Source organism: Spermophilus citellus (genome assembly GCF_964194105.1).
Source record: "Spermophilus citellus genome assembly, chromosome: 4".
Taxonomy (NCBI): domain Eukaryota; kingdom Metazoa; phylum Chordata; class Mammalia; order Rodentia; family Sciuridae; genus Spermophilus; species Spermophilus citellus.
This window is the reverse complement of record NC_138185.1, coordinates 115,787,646-115,811,244: the sequence shown is the minus strand read 5'-3', so window position 1 is coordinate 115,811,244 and position 23,599 is coordinate 115,787,646. Positions and strand designations below refer to the sequence as shown.

The 23,599-nt window shown below is 46.2% G+C and overlaps 1 protein-coding gene across 1 annotated transcript; it reads right to left on the bottom strand.

The window, feature by feature from the left end:
• Window positions 1-7,568: 7,568 nt before the first annotated feature.
• On the bottom strand, window positions 7,569-22,763 carry CILP (cartilage intermediate layer protein). The gene is made up of 9 exons (XM_081288941.1): window positions 22,608-22,763; window positions 20,895-21,063; window positions 18,803-18,895; window positions 17,701-17,970; window positions 15,543-15,722; window positions 14,829-15,143; window positions 13,528-13,636; window positions 12,467-12,624; window positions 7,569-10,439 (listed from the first exon to the last, which is right to left on the bottom strand). The coding sequence occupies exons 2-9, from the start codon at window positions 20,953-20,955 to the stop codon at window positions 8,071-8,073; spliced, it is 3,555 nt and encodes a 1,184-aa protein (XP_081145067.1). The 5' UTR covers window positions 20,956-21,063; window positions 22,608-22,763; the 3' UTR covers window positions 7,569-8,070.
• Window positions 22,764-23,599: the final 836 nt, after the last annotated feature.

Genomic DNA, 23,599 nt, shown 5'->3' with positions numbered 1-23,599 from the left:
TGGCAGTTCCTCAAAAATTAAACATAGAACTACCTATATAACCCAGCAGTACTCTTGGGTATATATCTAAGAGAATTGAAAACATATATTAATACTAATATTCTTCATAATAGGCAAGAAGTGGATATAATGCTAATGTTGATCAACTGATTAACAAATTGAATATGAAATAACCACACAGTGGAATATTATACAGCCATAAAAATGAATAGAATACTGATTGATAGATGCTACAACATGATGAACCCTGGAAATATTCTGCCAAATGAAAGAATCCAGACACAAAACCATGTATGTATGATTGCATTCATATGAAATGTCCAGAATAGGCAAATCCATAAAGACAGAAAGTAGTTGCCAGAGCCAAGGAAAGAGCAACAGGGAATAACTGTTAATGGGTGTAGGGTTTCTTTCTGAGATGAAAATATCTGAAATTAGAAAGTTATGATGGTTGCACAGCCTTGGCAATATACTAAAACTCACTGGATTGTATACTTTAAAATGGTGAATTTGGGCTGGGCATGTGGCTCAAGCGGTAGCGCGCTCGCCTGGCATGTGTGCGACCGGGGTTCGATCCTCAGCACCACATACCAACAAAGATGTTGTGTCCGCCGAGAACTGAAAAATAAATATTAAAAATTCTCTCTCTCTCCTCTCTCACTCTCTCTTTAAAAATAAATAAATAAAATTTAAAAAACATAAAATGGTGAATTTTATGGTTTGTGAATTATATCACAAAAGAAAATTTTTAATGCAGTGCTGGGGACTGAACCCAGGCAGGGCCTCACACATGTCAGGCAAGTGCTCTACCACTGGGTTATATCCCCAGCCTAGTTTTTAAAATCTAATAGTTCTATCAATAACATATCTTCACCAAATATATTCTTCGGAAAGAAGAAAAATGACCTTAAAAGCAAGATCTGAGCCGGGCACAGTGTCAGGAGGTTGAGGCAGGAGGATCGAGAGTTCAAAGCCAGCCTGAGCAATTTAAGGAGCCGCTAAGCAACTCAGTGAAACCTTGTCTCTAAATAAAATACAAAATTGGGCTGGGGATATAGCTCAGGGGTCGAGTGCCCCTGGGTTCAATCCCCAGTACCAAAAAAAAAAAAAAAAAAGCAAGATCTGACAAAATAATCACATCTAAACAAACATGGTATAAAATAATAATAATAAGCTTATTTTGAAGGGTTTGAAAAACCTTATAGCAGGACAATTCACAATAGATAAACTGTGGAACCAACCCAGATGCCCTTCAATAGACGAATGGATTTAAAAATGTGGCATATATACACAATGGAATATTACTCAGCAATAAAAGAGAATAAATCATGGCATTTACAGGTAAATGGATGGAGTTAGAGAAGATAATGCTAAGTGAAGTTAGCCAATCCAAAAAAACCAAATGCCAAATGTTCTCTCTGATATAAGGAGGCTGATTCATAGTGGGATAGGGAGAGGGAGCATGGGAGGAATAGATGAACTCTAGATAGGGCAGAAGGATTGGTGGGGAAGGGAGGGGGCATGGGGTTAGAAATGATGGTGGAACGTGATGGACATTATTATCCAAAGTACGTGTATGAAGACATGAATTGGTGTGAATATACTTTTATACAACCAGAGATATGAAAATTATGCTCTATATGTGTAAAAAGAATTGTAATGCATTCTGCAGTCTCATAAATTTTAAAAAATTTAAAAATTATAAAAATTTACATATTATTTGGGGTGCAATTTTTGTTGAGTGTTAAAATAAGTTCAAAAGAAAACACTAAAGGAATAGAAAAAGTGTGAAACTTTCAAATCAACGGAAGGAAAAAAATTGGACTAAGAAAGATATTACTCAGCCAGGTGAAATGGTGCACAGCTGTAATCACAGCAGCTCAGGAGGCTGAGACAAGAGAATTGAGAGTTCAAAGCCATCCTCAGCAAAAGCAGGGCACTAAACAACTCAGTGAGACCCTGTCTCTAAATAAAATACAAAACAGGGCTGGGGATGTGGCTCAGTGGTCGAGTGCCAATCCTCAGTCCTCAGTACTCCCCCCATCCCAAAAATCAGGTAAACACAAATCCAAATACATCTATAATAATTATGTATTTATTAAACTCATCAGTTAAAAGACAGATTGTCAAATTGGATAAAATAAACTAAAATTTAAGTATAATACTGTTTACACGAAACATCATTAGGAAGACACAAAATATTTAAAATAAAAGATATAAAAAAGAGGGGCTAGGGTTGTAGCTCAGTGGTAGAGCACTTGCCTAGCATGTGTAACTCACTGGGTTGGATCCTCAGCACCACATTAAAAAAGTAAATAAACAAAATAAAGGTGTTGTATCCATCTACAACTAACTAAATAAATAAAAAAAGATACACTGAATAAATACTAACCAAAAAAAAAAGTGGGGGTGAACTGGGTATAGTGGCACACACCTGTAATCCCAGTGATACCACATCTCTAATAAAATATAAAAAGGGGCTGGGAATGTGGCTCAGTGGTTAAGTGTCCCTGTGTTCAATCCCTGGTACAAAAAAAAAAAATTTAAAAAGCATGTAAGACCTGGCTGGGGATGTGGCTCAAGCGGTAGCACGCTCGCCTGGCATTCGTGCGGCCCAGGTTCGATCCTCAGCACCACATACAAACGAAGATGTTGTGTCCACTGAAAACTAAAAAATAAATATTAAAAAATTCTCTCTCTCTCTCTTTCTCTCTCTCTCTCTCTCTTAAAAAAAAAAAACATGTAAGACCAAAGAACAAAACTATAAAAAAATAAAAAATTCTAACTCATAAAAAGGCATGAACATTCAATACTTAATATATACCCATTAAAATATCCTCAAAATGTTTAACCCCCAAATTGAGGAATCAGAAAAGTTACCAAGTGTATCATCTAGTGGAAGATTTCAGCATATTCCTAATTTATCGAACAGAACAATTCAGTTTGAGTTAATAGTCCTGTATACATGAGCCCTGCACCCAATGCAAATTATAAAAATTGTTCAAGTACTAAGTAATGAAGCCAGATTCAACAGATTTCAAAGAACAGTTATCACACAGATCTTATCTGATAAATCTAAAAATCCCACCTGTGCAATGGCACACACCTGTAATCCCAGTGACTTGGGAGGCTAAGGCAGGATGATCACAAATTCAAGACCAGCCTCAACAGCTTAGAGAGGCCCTAAGCAACTTAGAAAGACCGTGTCTCAAAATAAAAAATAAAAAGGCTGGTGATGTAGCTAAGTGATAAAATGCTCCTGGGTTCAAACCTCAGTACCAAAAATAAATAAACAAAAATTCTTCCTGTTTGGAAATGAAAACCCTAAACTCTCCACAGCCCCACAGTGGTCTGCTCACTGAACACATGCTGAAGAATTTATCTTTTGGGGTGTCTCCTCAGCTCACAAGGACTCTTTCTCAGAATTGCTCTCACCTACCCAGCAGTATAAAGCACCATCCTTTGTGCTGTGATGGTTTGGATCTGGAATGTCCCCTGAAGAGTTCATGTGTTGGGCAATGCAGAAATGATCAGAGGTGAAAAGCGTAGATCATGAGGATCATGAGCGTAGATCAATCATTAGTGGATTGATCCATTTGGTGGATTAATAATTTGCATGGACTACTGGTAGGAGGGGCATGGCTGGAGGAAGTAGGTCACTGGAGGCTGTGATCTTGGGGATTATTCTGTCCCTGAACTCTTTTTCTCTCTCTTTCCTTCCTGGCTGCCATGAACTGAGCTGCTTCTGCCATGATGTTCTGCCTCATCTTGTACCCACAGCAATGGAATCAGCTGCCTGTGTACTGAGACCTTGGAAACAGTGAGTCCAACATAAACTTTTCCTCCTCTAAATTGTTCTCCTCAGGTATTTTGGTCACAGTCACCAAAAGCTAACACATGTCCCCACCCCAAATTAGACTAAAGTGCAGAGGTAAACTTCACTGAGGAGAACCAGATTCTCCCTCTTCTCAAGGAATCTGCTTAGATAATGGCCTCAATTGATTGGACTAGAGGTGGAACCCCAATTCAAACTGGACTGATCAGATTTAATCTTCAAGACAGATCATGAGAAGGATGCAAATATGATAACCATCTTCTATGTGCACAGAATGGAGAAAGCTAATTTATCAAGAACCAAGGATTCCTATATAGAGGAGTGAAAGGAAGAGAATGAAAGAGATTGCCAGAGGGAGAAATCTAGAAATAGGAGAGAGAAAGAGAGAAGTCACATCAGACAGACAGTCTGAGAAATGGGACATGAAGAGCAAGATCAAGTTAAGAGACTGAGAGGGCAGAAACCACTGAGTGTGAGGGAGGATAAGAGAATCAAAACCAGAGAGTGATGACCTGAATCCTGATGGCTCTGCAGTTCCTGACTCCAGTGGTTTCCTGAGGTTAGCTGGCATCGTGTTCCTGACTCATCATCAGAAGACTTCCAGGGTGCAGGGCCCCCTCTACTTCTTGGCTGTAACCAGTTCTCTTTGTCTGAAACCCCACCCACCCCTGCTCTGCTTCCAGTTTTGCTTAAATCCTCTCAATCCTTTCAGACTCTGATCTCTCTGGGACATCCTGGTGACATATTTCTCTATCACCCCAGCTGCTAGAGCTCTGTGAACTCTTGAGAGCATTCTGTTTGAAAAACCCCTGCTGGTAAGCAGAAGCAGCCCCTTGGGCCCCCTACCTTCCTGTCTGTGCCTTTCCTCCTGCTGTCAGACATCCATCCTCATACACTTCACACCTAGAAACGGGTGATCAGCCACTGTCCAGCAGGCTGCGACTGAAAACCCAGGGCTTTTCTGAGATGAACATTTGTCCAGCAAGAATGCAGTCTACACAGAGGAAAGGAATAACTGGAGAATCGGCAACGGTTCTGAATCAAAGCCATCCTGGGAACTGTGCCCTTAACCTCACTGAAAACCATGGACAGGACTTTAGAGATCATCTAGTTTCTAATCTAGACCTGTCCCTTCATTCATAGGTGAGGAAATTGAGGTCTAGGGGAAAGGTGCACAGCTGGCAAGGAGCACATCTGGCTTTGGAAGCAAGACAAACATTAAGGAATTAGGTGACATGAGCTCAGCTCAATAGGGTTTCTTCCTCTGAAAGAAAAGTATCTGCCTGCCAGCCCCTCCCAGCCTCTATCTGCTTGTGCCCCTTGTTCCTGACAGCTGCACCATCAGCAAGCCAGATCCTAGCTATCATTCAGATGTCAAACTAGATGTCACTTCCTTTAAAAGCTCCCCGAGACGGGTGACCCCAGGTGTAGGATATTTTCTATTATTTCATATATAAGTCCTGTCTACTTGCACTCATGGCCTGGCATCTAGCAGGCATTGGACATATGTCATGGTGAGTGAAGAAAAAAGTCAGGTACTAGCTGATGCCTGCTGGATTCCATTTATTCAGGCTCTCAACTGAGAACAGCAAGGGAAGGGCATGGAGTGGAGACCCAGTCAGTCTACCTTCCCCCGAAATTCCTCTCTATGAGTTGGGAGGAACTAGTGGTCAGGTTGAGGCAGCATGTCTGTGCTGCAGATAGCTGAATACTGACCCTTTTGCCTTGGCAGTCAATACCCCCCGCCCCCGCCGCCCGCTCCCATAAGCCATTAGTGAGAGCTATTCCCTGGAAGCAGTGGGACAGAAGAGAAATTTGGAAATAGGTCAAATTGCAATCAAAGACTATAAGGAAGCTGGACCTGGTGGCACATACCATCAGGTATCTGTCATTGCAGCTACTTGAGAGGCTGAGGCTGGAGGATTGCTTAAGCCCAGGAGTTGGAGACCACCCTGAGCAATATGGTGAGACCCTGTCTCTAAATAAATGAATAGATAAATACATACCACTAGGCCTAGCCATCCCTGTGCTCACTTTCTCAATGATCATAGGGATAGACTGTTCAACCACAGAATTTCTTTTTTTTTTTTTTGAGAGAGAGAGAGAGAGAGAGAGAGAGAGAGAGAGAGAGAGGGAGAGAGAGAGAGAGGAGAGAGAGAGAGAGAGAATTTTTTAATATTTATTTTTTTTTTTAGTTTTCGGTGGACACAACATCTTTATTTTTATGCGGTGCTAAGGATCGAACCCAGCACCCCGCACATGCCAGGCGAGCGCATTACTGCTCGAGCCACATCCCCAGCCCCTCAACCACAGAATTTCTAATTGATTACAAACTCAACTCCTAGGGACTGGGCAGATGTTGATTTAAGAGTACAATTCTGGGGCTGGGATTGTGGTTCAGTGGTACAGCACTTGCCTAGCATTCGTGTGGCACTGGGTTCAATCCCCAGCACCACTAAAACTAATTAAAATAAAGGTATTGTGTCCATCTACAACTAAAATTTTTTTAAAAAGAGTTAAATTCTGGCCAGGTGTGGTGACACATGCCTGTAATCCTCAGTGGGAGGCTGAGGCAGGAAGATCATGAGTTCAAAGCCAGCCTCTGCAAAAGCGAGGCACAAGCAATTCAGTGAGACCTTGTCTCTAAATAAAATACAAAATAGGGCTAAGGATATGGCTCAGTGGTCGAGTGCCCCCGAGTTCAATCCCTGGTATCCAAAAAAAAGAGTACAATTCTGGCATAGGCCAGAAGTGGCCAAAAGGAGCTATGGGGTTGGCCGCAGGTCAAGAAAAGGTTTTTGTCCTGATTATAATAAAGAACGCTCTCTCCTCTCCTAATCTTTTGGCCTCTTTACTGCCTATTCTGGAGGGGTTGGGAGAGGAACAACCTGAGTGCACCTTACCCCACCCAACTCCCCACCACCCTGACTGTTGATGCCTACAAGATTGTTCTGGCACCAGCCACTGGCCTCTGATTTACTATTTTAAACTGAATGTCTTCTCCAAAAACAAAGCCCTGTCCATTTGGACCAGTTGTTTTACTCCAGGGACAGGGGTTATTATACACAGCAGAGACCTTTTGTCTGGAAAAGGAGAACGTCTTTATAAGAGTTTTGAAAGAAAAAAAAAGAAAAGACAGACCCACAGAGCACCCAACATTTGGGAGTGAGGTCAGCCATCCCAGCTGGAGAAGGCAATGGGCTTGCGGGGAACTGAAGTACCACTTGGCCAACTTGCCTAAGCTATTGGATAAGCACCACAGTATTGGAAAGAAAGACAAAAATTGGGACATATTTTTAGTCTTGCTCAGGAGCCCAGAACATGCTCACAACTCCAGGAATCTCTGCTCTTCTCTGAAAATGGAAAATATGATCCATGAGAATAAACTTAACTGCTGGAGTGTGTGTCTGGTTGCCCAGCCCTTAACTTAGGGACTCTGGGCCTCACAGGGCCTTGTAACTGGAGTCCATGTGCTTCTCTGAGTAGCTGGCTCACTGTAATGGTTAAAAGACAGAACAGTGGCCTCAGAATCAAAGTTCACAGTGTATATTTATTGACATCTGCCATGAGCAAGAGTAAAAGCAAATATGAAGGAGACACAACTATCAACCTAGTATGGCTAAGGATACAAGGAGATATTCTTTCTGGAGTTGGTAGAGGAACTATGACTATCCTATTTCAATAGCCTAACTTTGTGTACTAGAGTTCCAAATTCAGCAAAGTAATAAATAAGTTCTTTACATTTCAAGTAAAAACATTGTAGTTTATTTCTTTATTTCACCGCCACTTATTTGTATGAATTGTGAAGGAGGCCTCGCTTACATCTTGCAGAGCATGGCCAAGAAATATGCTTTATATTGGTTATTTGATCTTCAGCATAGATTATCATTATTGCAGAGGTGAGCAAAACACGCTAAAAGAAAAGGAAGTACACTTGCATTAATGGCACTCAATGAAGAACAGTCAAAGATACAGGGTTTTACCAGTGGCCAATTTCTTGTGTTTCCCATGGCAGATGTCAAGATGTCACATAGCACACAGAGGCTTTGTCATTTTGGGGGCTATGTGCCAATCAGTGTCATGGGACAAAGACAATAAGTAAAGGCATGAAGAAACAAACAAGCAAATTGCACCAAAACAGATGTGTTTAAATTAACTGAGTGACAGTTTGTGCATCAGTCTCACAATGGCTGTCATGTGAGGTGGGGGAAGAAAAGTATGAAGAACCACAAGACTTAGTTGCTCAGAGGCTGTTGAGCAACTCCAGGAATCCTCAGAGAGGCCACCCCTACACGCTGGCGCTGGCCTCCCCTACTTGCCCGCTGCTGCCTCCTTGAGGGCACCCTTCCTTGCACAGTGCCTGCAGCAGGCGACCGGGCCGGGGTGCTTTGGAGGTACTGGAAAGCACTCTGACGGCCCACTTGCCTCTCTGCACAGTTAAAGGTGAGGGCCACTCCCACGTTGCTCTTCATGATTCTGGAGGAGCCATCCGATGTGCCATCAAAGCACCTGCCAAGTGCAATCTCCTTGGCCACGCGAGGGTCCTGGTCCGTAACAGTATAGATGCCATAGTTGTGTCCCAGTGGGTCCAGGGGTGCCAGCATGGTGTACTCACTAGTATCATTGTTGACTGCCAAGGGTAGGTGGTTGACCAGGTACTCATGTAGCATGGAGTTTACACTAGCTCGATGGCAGCTTCCCTGGGGGATGATCTTCACCAGTGTGCGGTCCACACGGTCCTGGTCATAGAGCATCCCACTGCACTTGAACTCCAGACAAGCAGATGAGACATTGGGCTGGTCCCTGTCCCGAGTACTCCTCACATCTCGGATTCCATACAGCTTCCCCACGGTCCGCCGGTGAGTGCCCCCCATGTTACGCGATCGCACATTCACCTCCACTGGCCCCACAATCTTTACTTTGATGTAGCATGCCCTGAACTCCATTGGCTTGGGCCACCATGCCAGGTAGTCTTCAGTCCAGCTCATAGGGTCATCTTCATTGAAGGGAACTGTGTTGTAGTCATAGTGATCCCCCTCAATCTGGTAGAACCGAAAGTGGGCTGCACTGGGTGGGGCCTCCTCACATGCCCGGAGGTTCTCAAAGGCATAGATAGGCCCATTGCTCTCCTCAGCTGAGTTGGGCCTTGGCTTGGCCATGCTGATCTGGAAAGCTGTCTTTTTGACCCGTGGGTCCTCGTGATCTGTCCGACGGTACTTGAGCTTATTGAGGTAGGGCTGAGGGACACCAATGGCATTTGGGTTGAATTTAGGAGCAGACTCCACTGCTTCCAGTTCCTCCCCTGCCAGGCTTGCCAAGACATAGGCAGAGTAGGCATCAGGGGACTGGTCATCACAGAAAGCAGGCAGACAGGCCCCATTGGGGCCTGTGATGACACTGTCAAAGCGACCCCAGGCCCTCGGGTTGGATGAGAAGCCAGTTCTGGGCTCCAGATTGATCACAGAGACTACAACCCCTTGGATTTGCTCACTGGGCAAGAACCTCTCGCTCCGGTAGGCCCTCACCTTGATGTAGCACCTCCTGCTTTCAGGGACATCCAGGTTAAAGAGCCTCCTCTCACGGATCTCCATGTTGCCCACCAGGAAGGTTCTTTCTTCCCTTTTGTTCCTCCTTTGGCTTTCAAATTTGAAATCGCCTTCTTCCTCCCACAGCCCTGTGTCTGGGTTGAGGGACCAGAGTTTCATTGTGGGCACGTGCTCTGGCATCTTGACCTGGGTCGAGTCAAGGTGGACCTTCACCTTGCCAGCATTAAGTGGCTCTGAGTTGGCCTCATCTGTGAAGTCCACAGAGAACATGCCATATGTCCGAAGAGGGAAGGTGTCTCCTTCATCATTGATGAAGTTCAGGTCACTCTGGGTAGCTGTGGCTGTGGAAATATTCCGGGGATCCAGGAAGGTCACACTGGCCTTCACTTTTCCCATGTAGGGCTCTCCATTCTGCCTATAGAAACTCTGGGCTGGGATCTCCAGTTCCGCCACAGGGTCTTCTCCAACCACCTCCCCCAGAGGGATGATATTGGTCTCCATGGCTTCCAGAGTGATGGGCTCTTTCCGGCGGAGCATCTTGATCTCATGGAACACAGCACTCCCCTTCCTGTTGAAGGGCAGCACTTTGGTAGTGTTGACAAATTTCTGCAGCCTGTCCACGAAAGTGAGCACCAGCCTCTCAGTGTCCTGGGGGACATGGAGGGTGAAAGTGCCCTTGTAACCAGTCATGCTCACACGGCTGTTCCCCATGTAAACATGGCCAAAGCGCATGGGCTCCCCATTGTCAGCAGCACTGACACGTCCCCGCACAATGCTCCGGGTCTCTGTACACCGCTGGCAGCTGCACTCTGTGGCCACTTTGGTGGGCAGCGTATATCCACTGCACTGGATCTCCCTCTCCTCAGTTTTGGAGATGCCACAGCAGTTCTCCACAGCATCCCGGCACCTGATCCCATTATCCTGCTGCCCTGCACAGGTCTTGACTGGGCAGCGGCCCACATCATAGTAGAAGGAGTTGGTGGCATTCTGGAAGCAGTCATGGGGAAGCCGGATAAGATAGCTCTCAGGGGTTGGGTTGCAGGGACTCTCATCAAGTGCTAAAGAAGAAATGTGGAGATGTTAAAGTGGAAGTTCATACCCTACACCGAGTACCTCATTGCCACCTCTTCTCAGTTTCCAAAGGACAATCCTTTGTAATATCCTTGGCATAGCCATATCTCTGACAGAACTCTCTGAGGGAGATGGAACAACCATTACAAATCTTATTTTTTTAAGACTTTTTTTTTTTAGTTGTAGATGGGCACAATGCCTTTATTTTTATTTATTTATGTGGTGCTGAGGATCGGACCCAGTCCCCAAGCATGCAAGACAAACGCTCCACCACTGAGCCACAATCCCAGCCCACAAATATCATTTTATAGATGGGAAAATGGAATTGGTTGCTGACGTCACTAGAGTAGTGGTTCTCAATAGAGAGGTCTTGAACATGTGTGAGAGTATTGTAGTCATCACCAAAATTGGGGGCACTACTGGCATATGGTGGGCATGGCTTCTGATGCTCCAGGTCCGGCAATGCCTGGCACTTTTCTGCATAAAAAAATATTATGCATCCTGCATGACTTTCACATATCCTATGAGACATTCACAAAGGTAGAAACCCTGTTTAAAAGGATTTTAGCCTGGTATTTTTTACATGACCCCAACACACTGAATTTTTCAAGAATGCAACTACCATATAAATCAATCTGAGACTGCACTTTGTTTAGCTTGAAACAACACCAAGAATTGTTCCTTATATCAGGAAAATTACATCCCTACAACAGCATTACCCAAGGACTATGAACCACCAAAATGATACTTCTATATCCATCAACATTTGTAGCTATCAATTCATGGTGACTCTGGATATAAGTACAAATGTCTGACCTCTTGGATTATCTTCTCAAGTCAATGTGCCAAAGCGTTTAAATATCAAAATATTACTATTTTATGTTAAAATTACTTTCTCTTTATTTTTCCTATATTTTGTAGTTAAGGCCATGCACATATATATTTGGAAATTATATGTTGTTACTCTCTATAAATTGAACTGTGGAATAGTTAAGATAGTATTTTTTTAAAAATCACTGTGCCAAACAGGAAGCATTGGTGAGATGAGCTGGGAACCACTGCTGGGGGCTCCATGTCTTTGCTGAGGTCCAAATTTTTGTTTTGCCTGTTGCTCAATTTTCTTGGAGTCTGTGAAATATTCCAGAATTCCTCCAATAAATTCTCTCTGCCTCTTGTTTTGTTTTGTTTTGTTTTGGCCAATTACTAAGATATCCTCTTTCTCCCTCACTTTTCAAGGGCAGGTTTTTGAAAGATCTTTGGCTTTTGAATTTCTTTCCCTCCAGTTCTCTTCTAGAAGCCAACTATAATCAGGTCACTGTTTCTTATAAAGCCCCCTCAGTTCCCCACTTCTGTACCTTTGCCCATGCCAGACCCTTCATCTGTATACCTCTACACACAGTAACTGCCAATTCTTTAAGACCAGGGATTCAAACATGAGCTGCAAATTAGAATTACTGGGACAGTTTTTAAATCATGCATGCTCAGGCCATATCCCAAATTAAATCAGACTCTCTAGGGGTAAGGCAGAGAAATCAGTAAATTTTGAAACTCTCAATAGGTGGTGCCAAAGGAAAGCCAAGACTGAAAACCATTACTGAAGCTCCAATGAAAGCAACCACCTGGAAATCAGGTCTCTTCCTACTAGCATCCACAGCCCCATGCCTGTAATCCAGTCACTCGGGAGGCTGAGGCAGGAGGATTGCAAGTTCAAGACTAGACTTAGCAACCTAGCAAGACCCTGTCTCAAAATTAAAGGGATTGGGGATGTAGCTCAGTGGTAAAGTGTACCTGGGTTCAATCCCTGCTACTTGTTTGTCTCATTTACATTTCTTCACCCCTCCTCAAATGGTGGCTCTGTGACAGCAGGAATCAGGTCTGTGCCATCAGGTCTGTGTACCAGAAGGCATGGCACTTTGCACAGCTCACAAAAGCCTGAGCTTTTACTTCCTACTTATGCTCAGTGGGTGTTCAGTGAGCCTCATTGCAGATTCAGGACCCAGACTTAGGCTCTTACCTATGACAGTCAGCTGGGCAACCTGGGACTTTGCAGCCCCAGCATCACTCTGTGCCTTGCAAAAGTAGTCCCCAGCCTGGTCCTGCTGCAGGTTCTTTAGCACCAGCTTGCTCTCATGCTTGTAGAGGGAGGGGTCCAGCAATGTGTCATTGTGGTACCTGTGAGTGATGAAGAAGTAGAGTAGGAGTGGGCAGTGGGAGGGCAGGTATATCTAAGGATAGTCCCAGGAGCAAGGAGTCAGGGAGACAAATAGCAAATGGGTTCCTGCAGACATCAACATCAGCTGTGACATGCCTCAAGAGCACTGATTGGCTTAGGAGTCAAAGGAATTGGTTTGAAGTCCCAGGCCTGCCATTTAACTGGTTGTGGATCCTTGGACAAATCGTCTCTCATCTCTCTGAGCTGTAGCTTCCTGCTTTAGCTTCCAGCTGACTTCAGAGAATTGTTGGGATTGTCAAACAAGGTAGTGGCTATAAAATGTTTGTGGAGAGTAAAAGACTCCAGCTCTTGGGGCTTCTGAAACTGTTTGTTTTTATTGGGGAAAGAGGGATTGAGGAACCTGTACTGTGTCCTCAGCACATTCAGGTCAAGGACCCTGAGACCAGCGATGATCTGGGGGACCACAAGTTTGAGGGTACAAGAGGGCTTGCCAGTGGTCTAGGCAGCCTCAACCCTGCAGGTTCCCACTTGTAAACACAAATATCAAGGCTACCTTACTTAGAACTTTATTCTATTGGTTTCTGGGTTTTTTTTTTTTTTTTGGGGGGGGGGTTGGGATACCAGGGATTGGACCCAGGGACACTCAACCACTGAGCCACATCCCCAACCCTATTTTGTATTTCATTTAGAGACAGGGTCTCCCTGAGTTGCTTAGCACCTTGCTTTTGTTGAGGCTGGCTTCAAACTTGCAATCCTCCTGCCTCAGCCTCCCAAGCCTCTGGGATTACAGGCATACACCACTGTACCTGGCTTATTGGTTACTATTATTAATCCCTGACCCACTGCAAGAAACCTCTTGTTTGCAAAAAGAAAACTGGGAAGAGTAACTGCAGAATACACACCAGAAATACTTGTCGGGACTGGGCTTGCCTGTGGCCTTACAGCACAGGGACACGCTCTGCCCAACTCTCCGTGCTTTTGTCTCTGGGTTCGTCATGATGTACGGAGTCTCTGGGACAGAAGATGAAAAACAGTGTTTGGATTTTTTTCTTTGTCACAGATTCTAAGAGCCTTGCTTTCTCAGGGTCCCAGATGGTGTTCAAATTGTATGGCTTCACCCCCCACCTCAGGCCCATCTCTAATGGTCTGAATAGCTAAGGGAACCAGTCTAGAATAAAGTCTACTGCTTCCATCCCTCAGCCTGTTTTTGTTTTTTTTTTCTCCTTCCTTCCTTCCTTCCTTCCTCCCTCCCTCCCTTCCTTCCTTCCTTTTTTTTTTTTTTTTTACCAGGGATTGATTGAACCCAGGGACACTTAACCACTGAGCTGCATACCCACCAATTTTTTTTTTTTTTAAAGAGAGAGTGAGAGAGGAGAGAGAGAATTTTTAATATTTATTTTTTAGTTCTCGGCGGACACAACATCTTTGTTGGTATGTGGTGCTGAGGATCGAACCCGGGCCGCACGCATGCGAGGCGAGCGCGCTACCGCTTGAGCCACATCCCCAGCCCACCAATTTTTTATACTTTATTTTGAGACAGGGTCTTGCTAAGTTGCTTAGGGCCTCGTTAAGTTGCTGAGGCTGGCTTTGAATTTGTGATTCTCCTGCCTCAGCCTCCTGAGCCACTGAGATAATAGGCATTTATCACTGCTTGTTCCTATGGACTGTCAAGCAGCATGTAGGTGGACCTTGTGCCTGTCATGATTCCCAAGTACTACAGTTGGAACAAAACTAGTGGTTTTGAACAGCATAATATTCATGTTCTGCTGCCTCCAGCAGTTTTTTTTTTTTTTTGGTTTGTTTGTTTTTTACCATTCTGCACCATTTCTGAGCTCCCCAATCTCCTCTGTCTATGACTTCCAAACCTTACACTGTACTATAATTTTGGATAATGTGGCCAGGGAACAGAACCTACCAATATCTGGGGGAAGAACATGCTACAGAGTCCACACAGCAAATGCAAGCCTTTGCATTTGAGGTAAGAGTATGTTTATATTTGCCAGGAGGCCAGTTTGGCTAGAGTAGAGTGACTCCATATGGGGGGAGTACTAGGAGAGGAAAAATAAAGAAATAAGGGAAAGCTGGATGATTTAGAGCCTCGTGGGCCATAGTAAGGATTTGGGGTTTTACTCTGAGTAAGCTGGAAAGCCAGTCTTAGCACGTCACCCCTCCTCACTCACCCAACCTCAGAGAACTTAGGTACCTGCTCTCATGAACTCTGCATTGATGGTGGCTGTCTTCAGATGACTCTTGGGTATTGTGAGCACAATAGGGGCAAACTTGGTCTTCGTGATCTTCAGGGTGCTTTTACCATCAGGGCACAAGCCAGGGACTTGAAACCTCCCCTGGCTGTCTGTCTTGGTCAGCATCTTAGGCGTCTTGGTCAGCAGGTAGACAGTGGCCCCTGAGGCTGGGGCACCCCCAGGAAGGGAGACAGCCCCATGAAGCATGAAGTCCTGACACATGCAGGCATCACAGTCAGCATTCACCTGGCCCATGGAGCAGGTCAGGTCACAGGCTGTGGGACAAGAAGTCACATTAGCAGGGTTCACATGGATTGGGGCCCTCCCTCAGCACTTCTCAGCCTGTAGATTTACATGTGCTCCCCTTCTTCCTTAGGCCTTTGTTATCCTTCCTTATCAGCCTGCACAACTAATTCCTACCTATGCTTTAAAACTAAGCCCAAGACACCTCCTCAAAGGAGCTTCTCCATATTCCTCTAAGCTGTAATTATTGACCTTGTTCTGTGTTCCTAATTACTTTCTATATCCCCCCTTGGAGCACATAATAGATATTCAATTAATACTTGATGAGTGAATGAAAGAATCTATCTCAGACTGACCCTCTAACCCATCTTTCTATGCTCTCTTGACCTCACCCACCACACCCTGCCCAGTGCCAGAAAGGAGGGTGGTACCTGGACAGGCCTGGCTCACACAGAGCTGGCCCTCTTCAGTAGCCTCATCGCATAGTGACACCGACTCTGCCAAACAGGTGCGTGTGCGAGTCTGGACTCCAGTGTGACCACAGGGAGCTGAGCACTTGCTCCAGGGTGACCAAGGGCTCCAGATGCGCTCTGTGTCTTGGCGCAGGGACCCTGCAAATTGATCAGCAGATAATCTGACTTTCCTCCCCTCCCAAGGGTACTCTGTCAGGAAACCTGATCTTGAGGCTGTTTTTTCTATCTGGTAAGGAGAGACAGGCCCCCATTTACATTGTAGATGTCACTGATATTTATTTTTATTGTAATGATTTTTCCAACATAGGGAAGTCAAAATCTTGAAGAAGTAGTGTCTCTAATTTGTGCAAAGGCACCATATGGGTTAGGATGGTCCTGAGTGGGGCTTGCTGGGTCAAACACTGGGATTTGAAATGCTCCCCGAGGGCAGCACCAGCTTCCTTCTTCACCAGTGTGGAAACAGCCATGTGCTTTCTGCACACAGGCTCTGGCCTGCAATGACTCCAACATCCAGCCCCCTACTCCCCATCCTCCTTACCTCTGGTCTGAGGCCTGTGTGCAAGAATGAGGGCTCTGATCTTACCCAGAAGAACACTACTACCACTTGATGTGGCATCAGATTATGTGGACTAGCAGATCCCCAGGGGGGAAGGTGCCTATCCAAAGTTAGCAGGACTACAATTGGCATGGTGGTCCCTGTGACTTGAGAAGCTGAGGCAAGAGGATTGCAAGTTTAAGCCTCAGCAACTTAGTGAGAGCCTGTCTCAAAATAAAAAATAAAAAAGGGCTGGGGATATAGCTTAGTGGTAGATCATCCCTGGGTTCCAGTATGTAAAAATAGGCCAAGTGTCGAGGCACACGTCTGTAATCCCAGTGGCTGAGGAGGATGAGGCAGGAGGATCGTGAGTTCAAAGCCAGCCTCAACAATTTAGCAAGGCCCTAAGCAACTTAGCAAGACCCTGTCTCTAAATAAAATATTAAAAAGGGCTGGGGATGTGGCTCAGTAGTTAAGCACCCTTGGGTTCAATACCAGATACCAAAACAAACAAACAAACCTCAAAACAACAGCAAGCAGGCCTGCAGCTGACCATCACTAACAACTGAATTAACCAGTGCAGGGGTGGGAGAGTGTAAAGAAGCTGGACTCTGCAAACACAGACAGGATTCAAATCCCTGCTCTGTACTTATAGGCTGTGTAATCGTGAAGAGTCACCTAACCTCTCTACACCTCATGCAACCTGTCAAGACAGGTGATAGGCCTCTAAGGTTAGTTGTCAAGTTCAAATAGTGTGGATAGCTAGCATGGCATAGGAGCAAAAACAGAAACTAATACTTGGTGAATCTGGGTTCAGTCCTCTACGTTCATTATTTCATTTAATCCTCATAAAAACCCTATGAAGCCCAGGCACAGTGGCATATTCCCAGAGACTTGAGAGACCGAGGCAGGAGGACCACAGTTCTAAGCCAGCCTCAGCAACTTAGCAACGCTCTAAGCAACTTAGCAAGACCCTATCTCAAAGTAAAAAAATAAAAAAGGACTGGGGCTGGGGTTGTAGCTCCATTGTAGAACTCTTGCCTAGCACGTGTGAGGCACAGGTTTTGATCCTCAGCACCACATAAAAATAAATAAATAAATATAAAGATATTGTGTCCATATTTTTAATACTAAAAAATTTTTTTAAAAAACATAAAAAATAAAAAGGACTGGGGATGTGGCTCGGTGGTTAAGCACCCCTGGGTTGAATTTCCAGCACCCAAACAAACAAAACCCCGTAAAGATTTACCGGTATCCTTGTCTTACATATGAGACAATGGATGAGAGAGCATTAGAAAATTTGTCTAGGGAACACAGTTCCTCATGGTAGGTTCTGGATTCAAATTCCAGCAGCCCAACTCCAGAGACTATGCTCTTCACCAGTGAGCCACACAAGGACAATACAATGGGGTAACCGGAGGGCTCCCATGAATACAGAACAATATTTGGGAGCTGATGGCACTTCTGAGTTGGAAGCATGGTGTGTGATGGTCAGAGTTCCTGCGGCCAGAGGCAGGTCGTGGCCTCTCCCGGTGTCGACACTGGAGGGGGAAGTAGTGGGTAGGGGTCCTTCAGACTCACCTGGTGGGCAAAGGAAGCGCACAGTGTAATTTGAACAGTTCTGGCCAGGACGCTGCTCTCTGTTAAGGCACCAGAAGCCCTCACGGGGACTACCATGGACCACCTGGCCAGTGCTGCCCGCAGGTATCCAGTCAGTGGTCCGAGCTTCTAGCTTCAGGGGACGGGCACACAGACGATCTCCATAATAGAAGCGAATGGCATCCAGCCGCTCATAGTCACCCTGTCCGCCGGGGTGGTCAATGTTGAACCATGTTGTCCACTCACCTGGACCTGAGAGAATTGGGTGGGGAAGAGCTATCTCTAAAGGCACAGTGAGCTCTAGTTCTCCTTTCCTGCTCAACTGGGGTCTTCCCTGATACCTCTCACCCACCCAGCCACCCCATCATTTCAGGTCCTGCTATATTTGTCTCACCAGTATCTCTCCATCCCCTCTGTACCTGCAAGGCACAGTCCTCCATCGGTCTGGAGGAGCCATGGCAATAACTTCCTGCCTGGTCTCTCTAGCTCAAGGGTCTCCTTCTACCCCATCTTACCCCTCCTCAAAACTGCAGTTGGAGTGTGCTTTCTCTATGTGGCTTGGACCACATTACTCTCTGGCTTAAAATTCCCTTAGCAAGGCTAAGCTCCTGCTATCTCTCCATCCTCCTGCCTCCCCACCTGCCTGTGCTCTGGCTCCAGGAAGCTCTGCAGCATTCTTAGAATAAAATAGGTAGCTTCCTTATTCTTAGCTGTCCTATGCTATTTATTTGTCTGGACAGAGATGTAGGCCAAATGCCTTGTAAAAGGGAATTTACACAACCAGGTGCAGTGGCACATGCCTGTCCTAACAAATCAGGATGCTAAAGCAGGAAGATCACAAATTCAAGACCATCGTCAGCAACTTAGAAAGACTGAGCAACTTAGTGAGACCCTGTTTCAAAATAAAAAAAATAAAAAGAACTGGGCACGTAGTTCAGTAGCAACGTGTCCCTGGTTTCAATCCCCAGTCCCCACAAAAAGTGGGTTAACATGAAAGCATCACACCCTGGTTTCAGAGATTCACTTAGTAAGCTCAGTAGAGACCCCAGCCCTCCAGGCCTTCCCTGCTCCAGCCACAACTCACTCTCCAGGGGATCAGCAGGCTTAGAAAAGGTGCTGGGGGTCCTCTTCCCAGTTTGGACTCTTCTCACTGATTGAGTCAGCATCGTCTGCCTCCCTGAGGGTCAGAAGGAGAAAAGGCTGAGTGAGGGTCCAGGACTAACGAGGGGTCTCTTAAGACACAGGGAAGCCGTGTGGTGTGGTGGGTGCGGCATGAGTCCTGGCCATGGGGCTTCACCACTGCACTACTCACAGCTGAGCCACCTCAGAAAGTCTTCATTCCTCTGCACCTGTTTCCCCCTAAAATAGAAATGCATTAATAATCACTACCTCATAAGTGATTATGGTGCATTATTCAGGGTAATAATAAATGGAAAGGGAACTGGCAAGTAGGGCGTGCTCCATGAATGGTAGTTCCCTTTTCACTCATGTTCTAGAAATGGGTAAGTAGAAACTGCTGGGCAGCCAATGGGCTGGGACTCCTGCTTTGGTGTCTCAACCTATCTTTTGGCAAAACTGAGCCTTATCTTTCTCAACTGTAAAATGGAGATGTTAATTCCCACCTCATTGTGTGATTCTGGCATGAGGATTCCATGACTTAAAACATCAACATCTCTCAAGTGTACGAAGACAGAGCAGGAGCTCTGAAGCCTCTGCCACCTCCTAACTGCATGACGTTGGCAAGCTACTTAACCCATCTGGCTCCGTGTTCTCTCCTTAAAAAATGAGGATGATAGCAGTTCCTGCCTAAGGAGGTTGTGGGGATTACAAATGTTCATTCATAAAATCCACCTAGAACAATGCCTGGCACCCCGGTGTGCGCAGAATAAGTGTGAGCAACTCTGTTAGCTCAATGCCCGGCACAATGGACGTCCATGCCCCTTCCCTTGGCAGTCTGGCTTTGGGAGCCCACCCTCCCATAGAGGACTCATGGCTTAACTGGGTCAGTAGTCCTCGATTTTTCTGACCTCAGACTTGGTTGGTCTGTCTGAGGATAAACACAGGGTCCTCAGGTCATGGGCATTTCCAAGCCCTCCTCCACGTGAGGCTGGGTTGGGGGCTCTGGAATGGAAGGAGAAAGACTAGAAAGCCTTGAAAGGCAATTAACTCCCAGGCGGGGAGCCAAGTCAGAATTCTCTGTGCTGCTTAACTGGGGTGATAGGAGCTCTTTTAATCAAGCTAATCTGATTTCCCCTCCGATGGTTGAATGTTAATCATCTTCACAAAGAGCAGCTGTCAGGGTGGAAGATCGAGGCAGAAGGCAGGTGCACACAGGGGTTGGCACTATGCTGAGACAGCCTTTGTTCCTGCATCTGTGGTCAAAAAGCCTTCAGGGCATGGAGCTTTAAAAAAGGGGGGTTGAGATTTTTTTCCCCCATTATCTGAGTATATAGTTAGAAATCAGGAGAGAGGGAGAGGTGGGAAATAGCGTGCAAGAGCTCTACTGCCGCAGGAAGTCTGCAATTCCATCAGGCAACTTCTCTCTGCTTGTTTTTTTTCAGAGTTCAAATTTTTCAGAGGATGGGGTCAAGAGGACAAGAAGAACAGAGGGGTTCTGGAGTTTCTGTGAAATTTGGCTGTGGGGTCTAAATGAAACTGAGCTTTAGAACAGGAGAATTTTTATGAAACTAAAAACAGACCAACCCCCAAACCTGCTTCCAAGAATTCAATGATCCCCTGTGACTCCCTTTTGCTCTGGCTGCCGGGAAGCTCAGAGCTAAATTTAGGACTCAGGTGCAATAACTCTCCTCTCTTTTTTCCTTCACCCCTCTCCTCATTTAAAAGTTTCTGTTCTTGGGCTGGGGCTGGGGCTCAGTGGTAGCGCACTTGCCTAGCATGTGTGAAGCGCTGGGTTCGATTCTCAGCACCACATATAAATAAATAAAGGTCTATAGACAAGTTAAAAATGTTTTTAAAAAGTTTCTGTTCTGTGAGTTTTAATATGGAGAACCTTCTCAAATTTGGGAAGAGGAGAGAAGCAGGGCACAAATTATGAATACACCATTAAACAGCCTTAGATCTTAGGGCCTGTGTCTTGCATAATTGGGTGCTAGACCAGACATGACTTCACTATGGTAAATGGAAGATTTGGGAGCTAGCAGATACTTAGCCTGTACCCAACACAGAGGTGACTTCCAGGACCAGCAAGGAGAACACCCAGGCCTTTGTTCCCACCATTCTTTTCCCCAGGCCTTGTGAGAATGTGGCAGGAGATGGGCGAGGTTGTTTCAGAGTCAGCTTGTCTTAGGAATGTGGTTCCCTGGAAATCTTCTCAGATCCAATGACCTGCAAAGAAACAAAGCTTATTAGATCCCACATTTCGGACTGCAATATTTCTTGACATGTCAAGGATGGAAGGATGGCCAGAATGAAGTCTCGTGGGAGTTACCTCCCCAAGCTGCAAAACTGAGCAGCTTGGGAGATGCAGAGGCTCAGAATCTGAGTTCAAAAGAGGCAGATCCAGTTTCCAACCCAGTATCCCTATAGAGGTGGGTCACCAGGGAGAGTAAAAGTGAAGAGGTTCCCTGCCAAGGGAAGGCCCAGGATTTATTTACAAGTCATCCAGCAGCTTCTAGATGACTTGTAAATAAATCACTTTCAAGACCTGGGCTTGGGGGCCTTTTGTTCTGCTACACTTTGGTGGGGTTCACACTCTTGAATGGGGGCTAAATATAAAGACAGTGCAGCCCTGGCCTTGATCACCGTGGTCCAGCAATAGCAGGCAGCTGAAGGGCGCAGATGCCTCGCACACCACCTCCAAGAACACGTTCCCAGATGTGCACGCGCTGCAGCTGGAACACATTCTGATCTGTTTTGTTGGGGCCTGGGTGGGAGTTCCACAGCCAGGAGCCAACTGAGCGAAAGCAGACAGGGTGCCTTGTGAGAGGCCAGGGCTCCCCAATAAATGCTGAGCATGGGGTAGGGGCTACAGGAGTGGGGAGAGGACAACAGGCCTGGCAATAAGGTTAGGGGACTGTGGGATGTGTGTGGGCTGGGCTCTCGGCAGGACATTTTTCTCTCTCCCCAGAGCTCTGGCCAATCCAGAATCTGACCAGTTTCTGGAGATTCAAAATTGGTTTCCTTCAATCTCCACAGAGTCTAGGGTGTGGTGGGAAAGGGGAGATGCCTCCTTTCTGAGAAAAAGATGGAAAAACTCAGATGTTCCAGGGGAAGGACAAACCAATTCCACATTGCAGACCCTGTAGACCAAAAATCACTAACCCCTCCCCACCTGTTTCTTAGAGGAGGGAACAGAGTCTCAGGGAAGTCACTGCTTCAGTTGTTGCAGGCCTTATCCCAAGCACCGGGGAGCTGAGCAGGGGCCTGAGCATTCCGCAGGCCTGCACAGCACTCAGCCCAAGCCTGTTCCAGGCAAGTCTGAGAGGCTAAGGTGGCCTGAGGCACCTTGTGGAAAAACCATTTCCCATCTGGCAGCCCAGGGAGGTTTCTCAGAGTCCCGCCATTTCCTCAGCAAATTCCCTGACATTCAGGCTCCCTGAACCCACGCTCCGCAGAACTCTTGGACAACGCACACTGGCTGGCCACAAGAAGAAAGCAAGGCAACCAGAGGTATAGAGACCCAGAGTGGGGCCATGGGGTAGGGTGGGGGGTCCCTGATCTTGGCTGGGGGAGGGCTAACTGGGGAAGAGACAGCATTTCAAAGCAGAAAGTAGAGTCTTCTCTGTTGGAAAATGATGGGTCAAAGAGAAAAAGAAAAAAGAAAAAAAGAAAGAAAAGAAAAAGAAAGAGGGTGGCCAAGGGAGGCCAGGAGCAGCTAAATCAGACAGTTTGGTACAGGGATGGGCAAGAGAATTAGGAGTGCAGCTCACCGTGTCCTGAGCAGGACTCCTTAGCGGGGGTCCAAATCTTCGCCTCTCCCGCCTCTCCCGCAGTCCAGCGTGGGCCTTATATAGCACAGCTGGTGGCTCAGCCTGTGGCAGCCAGCCACGGGAAGCAGCAGTGAAACCAGATCTGAGCATGAGCCTCCCTCCCCTCCCCACACTCCCTGCAGCTCACAGAGGCTGGGATTTCATGTCTAGATCCTTAGGGGGCATGCCATGGGTCTGATGATGGCCCAGGTGGGCAGCTGCCTGGCATTCCACAGATCAGAACAGAGAGGCAGGGGTCAGGAGGTAGGTTGGGCACTGAGAGGAGCCTTGGGAAAGGGCCAAGGAGAATTCTACATCTGGCAGCATTTCAGGGCTCTGGGGATGGTACGCTCTTGTCTAAGCTTTGCTTGCTGATCCCCCACATTCCCCTGGCCCCGGCTCTCCCTTTGCAGAGAGAAAGCACTTTGCTGGCCTTAGCACATACTTCAAGCATTCTTAGGCATGCAGGCCACCATGGCCTCTCAGTTGGGTGCATCTGGCCTCAGTTGGGCAGCTATTCAGCTTCTCTAATCTGAGAGAACCTCTGGGAACTTCCCAAGGAATAAGGGACAAAGGAAGTGCAAGACACAGAATATCACTTGGTGAAAAAAGTTCTACCTGACCCTCCCTACTTCCATGTGTTGGTTTGTACCCATGGGGACCCCAGATCCCCAGCATGTGGACTCTCGAAGACCAGACATCTCAGTGAGTAAATGTGAAGTCAGGTATGGGCGTTCGTCAGCATGTGAGCAGCCAGCCTCACCCATAGGTGGCGTGAGAACCAGGACTTCCCTGGTTCTTCTGGCACCAGCATGAGGTTGGCTGCCCATTATCTCAGGCAGTGGCTCTCTAATTATAACATGCATTCAGATCACTCCCAGGGCTGTTAAAATACAGATTTATGGACCCACATTCAGAGTTTCTGATTCAGTGGGGCCTGAGACTTTGCATTT